The sequence below is a fragment of the Lactuca virosa genome, chromosome 5, assembly GCF_052849685.1.
Source record: "Lactuca virosa cultivar CGN04683 chromosome 5, Lactuca_virosa_CGN04683_v6, whole genome shotgun sequence".
NCBI lineage: Eukaryota > Viridiplantae > Streptophyta > Magnoliopsida > Asterales > Asteraceae > Lactuca > Lactuca virosa.
The window spans coordinates 340,076,552-340,083,126 of record NC_136430.1 but is presented as its reverse complement, the minus strand read 5'-3'; the positions used below and the strand labels follow the sequence as shown (position 1 = coordinate 340,083,126).

Genomic DNA, 6,575 nt, shown 5'->3' with positions numbered 1-6,575 from the left:
GTTTCATAAAAGATTTTTCTAAAATAGCTAGACCTCTAACACAATTGCTTTTAAAAGATGCACCATTTAATTTCACTAAAGAGTGTCTAGACGCTTTTGAATTTTTGAAAGAAAAATTAACTAATGCCCCGATCATTATTGCCCCGAATTGGAACTTACCTTTTGAAATAATGTGTGATGCAAGTGACTTTGCATTAGGAGCTGTCCTTGGTCAAAGGGTTGATAAGCACTTTCGACCCATTTATTATGCAAGTAAGACTTTGAATCCGGCCGAAGAAAATTACACCACAACTAAAAAAGAATTACTAGCAGTGGTGTATGCTTTTGACAAATTCCGCCCTTATCTTGTTTTATCTAAAACCACTGTTTTTACTGACCACTCTGCTATTAAGTACTTGTTTGCCAAGCAGGATGCAAAGCCAAGCTTGATACGTTGGGTCCTACTTCTACAAGAATTTGATATCGAGATACGTGATAAGAAGGGAATGGAGAATGTAGCAGCCGACCACCTATCAAGGCTAGAAAACCCGCATTTGGAGTCATTGGAAGAAGAAAAGATTGGAGATGATTTTCCGGACGAATACATTTTGGTGACCACGGGGGAAGAGCCATGGTTTGCAGATATAGCTAATTATTTAGCTACCAAGTACATCCCAAAAGACTTTACCCGCCAACAAAAGAAGAAATTCTTTTCGGAAATAAAATACTACTTTTGGGATGAGCCATATCTTTTCCGAAGCTGCACGGATGGGATCATAAGGAGATGCGTATTCGGGAATGAAAGCCGAGAAATTTTGGAGCATTGCCATAGCGGGCCCACCGGTGGACATCATGGAGCACATTACACGGCAAAGAAGATATTTGATATTGGGTTTTATTGGCCCACCATTTTTAAAGATGCTACCTAATATGTCAAAGAGTGTGATGCATGCCAAAGAGCGGGAAACATCTCCTCCCGAAACGAAATGCCACAACATAGTATTCAAGTGTGCGAAGTATTTGACGTATGGGGGATCGATTTCATGGGACCATTTCCAATCTCAAAGGGCAACAAATATATTTTGGTGGCGGTTGATTATGTATCCAAGTGGGCGGAGGCACAAGCTTTACCAACTAATGATGCTCGGGTGGTGGTGCGCTTTTTGAAGAAGTTATTCTCAAGATTTGAAGTTCCTAAAGCCCTTATAAGTGACCGAGGCACTCATTTTGCCAATGATCAATTAGAAAAGGTGTTAAGGAAATATGGGGTAACCCATAAATTCTCTACATCTTACCATCCACAAACTACTGGGCAAACTGAAGTGACAAATAGAGCATTAAAGAGAATTTTGGAGAGATCGGTGGGTAGCAATCGAAAGGAATAGTCGGATAGACTAGATGATGCACTTTGGGCCTTCCGAACAGCTTTCAAAACACTTATTGGTACTACACCATATAGGCTAGTTTATGGGAAGCAATGTCATTTACCGGTGGAAATAGAGCATAAAGCTTTTTGGGCTTTAAAAATATGCAACTTTGATATAGCTGAACTTAAAAAAAAGCGGTTGATGCAACTGAATGCTCTTGAAAAACTTAGGAATGAGGCTTATACTAGCTCCTTGATTTATAAAGAAAAAACCAAGCGTTGGCATGACAAAAGAATCAAGGGTAATAAAGACTTTCATGAAGGGCAAAAAGTTTTACTTTTTAATTTAAGGCTCAAACTCTTTCCGGGCAAACTAAAGTCAAGATGGGATGGTCCATTTCTAGTGAAGAAGGTGTTTCCACATGGAGCTATCGAGTTATTATCAAGAGATGGCACTCCTTTCAAAGTTAATGGACATAGAGTGAAAAAATATGAAGAAGGAATCCCGAGGAATGAAGACATAGAAGAAGGGCTGCTGCTGGAGGGCATGGCAGAAACGTAGAACGGAAGGAGTCCAGCTAACGACTCCTTAAAAAGAAGCGCTTCCGGGAGGCAACCCGAGTTTAGAGTTTGCATTTCTTTTCCCTTTGTTTTTCTTTTTCACTTTTAGGATCTGTTTTCTTTTCATTCTTCTTCTGAAATTCTGCTTACAATGATTGCTTGAGGGCAAGCAATGCTCAAAGTGTGGGGTGGTGGTTTAAAAAAAAATTGAGTTTTTTTTTCAAACTGAATGATATACTCGTCGAGTTCATACGATTACTCGGCGAGTACCTTTTGAAAATCACGACAAAACGCGAACACGCGTCCCTACTCGGCGATTAGGAATTTTTATTCGACGAGTACAAGCATTTAAACGGGTTTTTACAATCTGTAAAAAAGGGTTTCTTTTTTACTTTACTCATTTTCACCAACACATTCATACTCGCCGAGCATTCTCTTCCTCTCAAGCCATTCCTTTGATTTTTGTTGAATCTCCATCCACAAGGCAAAAAGGTATGATTTTTCCTTTGTATTCTTGTTAAAGGTTATAACTCTATCAATTCTTGGTTCTTATTTTGCTTAAATCCGGATTTGGGGGTTTACTCCGATTCTAGGGTTTCGATTTTACTATGAATTAGGAAGATTTGGACAAAATTTCTTGTGGATTTGTGTTTAAGGGACTTAGAACAGCAAACCCCTTTGCAAATTTATGTGTTTTGATTGACCTAATATGGTCCAATTGAAATCTGTTCTCGCAGTTCATCCTACTTGACGAGTAGGTCATGAACTCGGCGAGTAGATGCTGTGATAGACCTGTTATGGTTAACTTTAATTGCTGGGTTTTGTTTGTTGTTGTTTTCTTGATGTTTTTATGCAGAAATCATGTCCAGAAGAGGTTAGAGTTCAAGAGGAGGGGGTCAAGGAGACATTCCATGGCTTACTTTTCCACAAATCACTTCAAAATCTTCTCAAGTTAGGGCGAAGAACAGGTTGGAGGTTTTGAAGCAGAAAGAGATTCATCTACCCAATGCAATTAATTGGGATTGGTTGGGTAAAACTGGGTTGGAAGAAGAATTGACACCTTATTTGGTGAAATATTTTGACGTGGGTGGATCAACAATAATTTGTGATGGATGGTTGCAGCTGTTCAAAATACAAGAACCTGTGTTTCCAGAACTATGTTGGGAATTCTTCGCTACTCTCTCATTCCGGGGTGGTAGTGAATATTATAACACCAACATTATCACTTTTTGCCTCGGAGGGGAGCTGCGCCACTGCAGCATAGCGGAACTCGCCTGGAGGGTTGGTATCTATGACCAAAATGTCATCATGACGGAGGATTTTGAAACATTTTTGGAGCAATGTCACAAGGATCTTCCCGAGGGAGTCGTTGCCTCCACTTGGTGGAATACTATTGCAAACCGGGTCTATATTCCCTCTTCTGCTCAAGAGGGCCATATTCGTTCTCCGATCCATCGTCTCATCCACCGCCTCATCGCTAGTACCATAAATATGAGGAAGGATGATGACAAAGTTCCTACCCTCGACATTTTTTATTTGTGGAGCATCATTACCCCGGACGTCTTTTGCAACTTGCCTTATTGTTTGGCAAAATACCTGGCGGAAGGAGCGGTTAAAGAGAAGATTAACTCCAAAATTAATGGGGGTATGTTTGTGACAAGACTCGCAAGGTCATATGGCATTTTGGACATGCAAGAGGCAAGGGCGTTGACTGTAATTTCTCCTCCTCCGTTTAGCATTACATTATTCCGAAGGGCAAGGATTATGGAAAAATTTGGGGATTCATTTGCAATTCCACATGTAGATGAGGTGGTTGCTCCCGAGAGGTCGGGAAGAAGAGTTAGGTAAAGGAACGAACGTGCCCGAGAAGACCCACCGGTTATTCCGGTGGAAGATGAGAATGAGGGATGGAATCAAGTGGAATATAGGAGGTATTTGGATGACATTGGTCAAGGTGTTAACTATAACAATGAGTCATTCAATTATCTCTTTCAACAAATGAACATCACCCCAAGGCCCGAGCCCGGATATCCATACATCATGAGTTGGGAGGAGCGTATGCAAAGGGGAAACAATCAAGCAGGAGGAAGTGGCGCAGGAGGGGCAGAAGTGGAAGAAGAAGCATGAAATTTGTTTTTATTTGGATGTGTTTTATTTTGTTTGATGTTAAACTTTGTTGAACTTGGATTATTAGGACCTTGGTTTGTTTGCTTTCACTTGTGGATATATGTTTTTTCAGGTTTGAAGATTAGGATGCATTTAGGAGTCTCATTGGTCAAGGCTAAAGTGAGGATTGGTTTAGATGAGAGTGCGAATTGTTACATTTAAGGTTGAGTCCGTTAGGATTGAGAGTGACACAATGTGTTATCACTGAAGGAAATAGAAGAAGAGTCACTGAAGTATTTTGAGTTAGCACCTCAGTAAAGAACCAACAGCAGGGAAATTTATTTTCGACTCAGCGACTTACTCGCTGAGTGCACCTAGGGAACTCGCCGAGTGCTTGTATAAATCCGCGATTATCTGCTAAATGCCGATCTACTCGCCGAGTTCACGCCTGACTCGCTGAGTCCATCAACATTTCACACTCAGAATTTGTTTTGAGCACATTCACTGCAGTTCTTATCCATGTCTTATGTGGAGACTTATTCCTGGAAGATTTCTAAGAGCTTTTTCCTAAGCATTTGGAGCTACTTAGATGTTTACCACACGCGACATGACACCGAAGGCATGGATGAGCTGTTCCCATGCCTAAAGTCATTTGAAGTAGGAGCTTAATTGAAGATGATCAGCCTCGCCACTGCTATCCCAGGGGAGTTTGTTCCAATTTCCCCTTTACTTTAGTATTGTTCTTTATCATGCATAACATGCAATGGGGACATTGCATGAATTAAGTGTGGGGTAGGGGGTTGGTTACATTAGCTAACTTAGAATCTTAATTTTAGGCATAATTTTAAAATTCTTGCATAAATTTTTTTTGCCTAGGACTTAACTTAGAAAACTTTGGTAAAAGCAATTAGGATTCCATGTTAGAATTATGTTGATGATTGCATGAAGACCCAAATGTTTAGTTGAGCTTATACACGTTCTAGTGCATTTGTGGCCTCCTTATTCTAGTGAAATCATGGGACAAAAACATAACCTCGCTTAGTTTAAAGGATGCAATATGTTTAGCATCGTGTACCAGAAATGTATCCAGGAAATTTTTTATCTTTAATCAATAAAGGTTGAAGTTGAGCGCCCCTGCTTAAGCATGTAGGTATTGAGTGAGAAAAAAAAGAAGTGAGTTACATGAGAGAATTACAAGAAAAGTTTGAAGAAATTTTGGAGCAGTTAAAGTAAAGATCAAAAGATCAAAATTCCAAAGTTCAAAAGTTGAAGACACCCAAAAATCAAAGAAAATCAAAAGGTGGCAAATTTTGAAGAATTCAAAGAAATTAAAGTACAAACTATCAAAGAAAGTGAAGAATTCCAAAAAGCTCCATAGTGGTATCGAAAATTGTAATTTTTAGAATATGTATGCTTGGGTTGCTCAACCAAAAATACCTTGAGGCTAGGAGGTTTTCTGCGGATGGATTCGGAGGGATGCATAAAATGAGTATCGTTCAAAAGAAGTGGGCGAGTGTTTATGAGGATTGTTAGTATTTAGAGTATTGGGGGGTCTTTAGGAAAATTTTAGACACAAATGTATGCGTTGCGGTCTTGGCATAATGGCTGGGTTGAATTGGAGTTGTCTTATGTGATTCTAATGTGCTAAAATTCAGTTTTGCTTGGGGGCAAGCAAAAGTCAAGTGTGGGGTATCTTGATATGTGCATAATTAGCTATATGTTTAGTATAGATTTTTATTAATTTTTAGCTAATTATTTGCATAATATGGAGAAAAGGTACTTAATAAGGTCTAAATTATATTTTCAGTCCAGAAGACATGCTTGGAGCAAAAAGGAAGAAGGAGAAGCAATCAGAAGCTGGAGAATGAAAAAAGAAGAGAAAACCTGGAGCTACTCGGCGAGTCCACGAAGCTACTCGACGAGTGCTGAAGAATGTTCGCGAAGTAATATCCAGAATCCTTACCGCACACGGATTTCTCAAAGGTACTCGGCGAGTTGGAGACTTACTCGCCGAGTTGCCCCTGTTTTGAGATAAGTATAAATAAAGGATCTTATTTCGAATTGAAGGAGACTTTCGGATTTTCTTGGACGATAACTTGCGACTGAGGAAACCTTTGGAGACCTGAAGAACCCTAATCTTTGATCTTTTGAAGACTCAAGGCGAATTAGGTTAAATTTTCCACTTAATCTTAGAAGTGAATCATGTCTATATCAACTAAATTCGTTTTTGAGCTTGTTCTTACTGTAATCATGAGCTGAATTTTCGTAGTTTCTGTTTAGGAAAGACCAAGTTACTCCTATGGTTTGATTTATACTTTTATTGATTGATTATTGGTGATTTTATTAAATTAAGTTTGTTAAAGAACCTTACGCATTAACCATAACTATTATCTGTTAATTGGAAGACAATTAGGCTGCATGAACATCTCTTAATTGTTAACCTCATATGATTTATGTGAACACTTCATTATATGTCTAGGATTAGTGAATATGAAACTAGGATTAACTAGAGAATGGGTAAATTAATGTGTGAGCTTGTTTGAGAAACCAACAAACAAGAGGT

At 39.1% G+C, this 6,575-nt stretch overlaps 1 protein-coding gene across 1 annotated transcript; it reads left to right on the top strand.

Moving 5' to 3' along the window:
• Window positions 1–1,022: 1,022 nt before the first annotated feature.
• On the top strand, window positions 1,023–1,907 carry LOC145113312 (uncharacterized). The gene is made up of 2 exons (XM_079049420.1): window positions 1,023–1,340; window positions 1,542–1,907. Exons 1-2 carry the CDS (start codon window positions 1,023–1,025, stop codon window positions 1,905–1,907), a joined length of 684 nt encoding a protein of 227 aa, XP_078905546.1.
• Window positions 1,908–6,575: the final 4,668 nt, after the last annotated feature.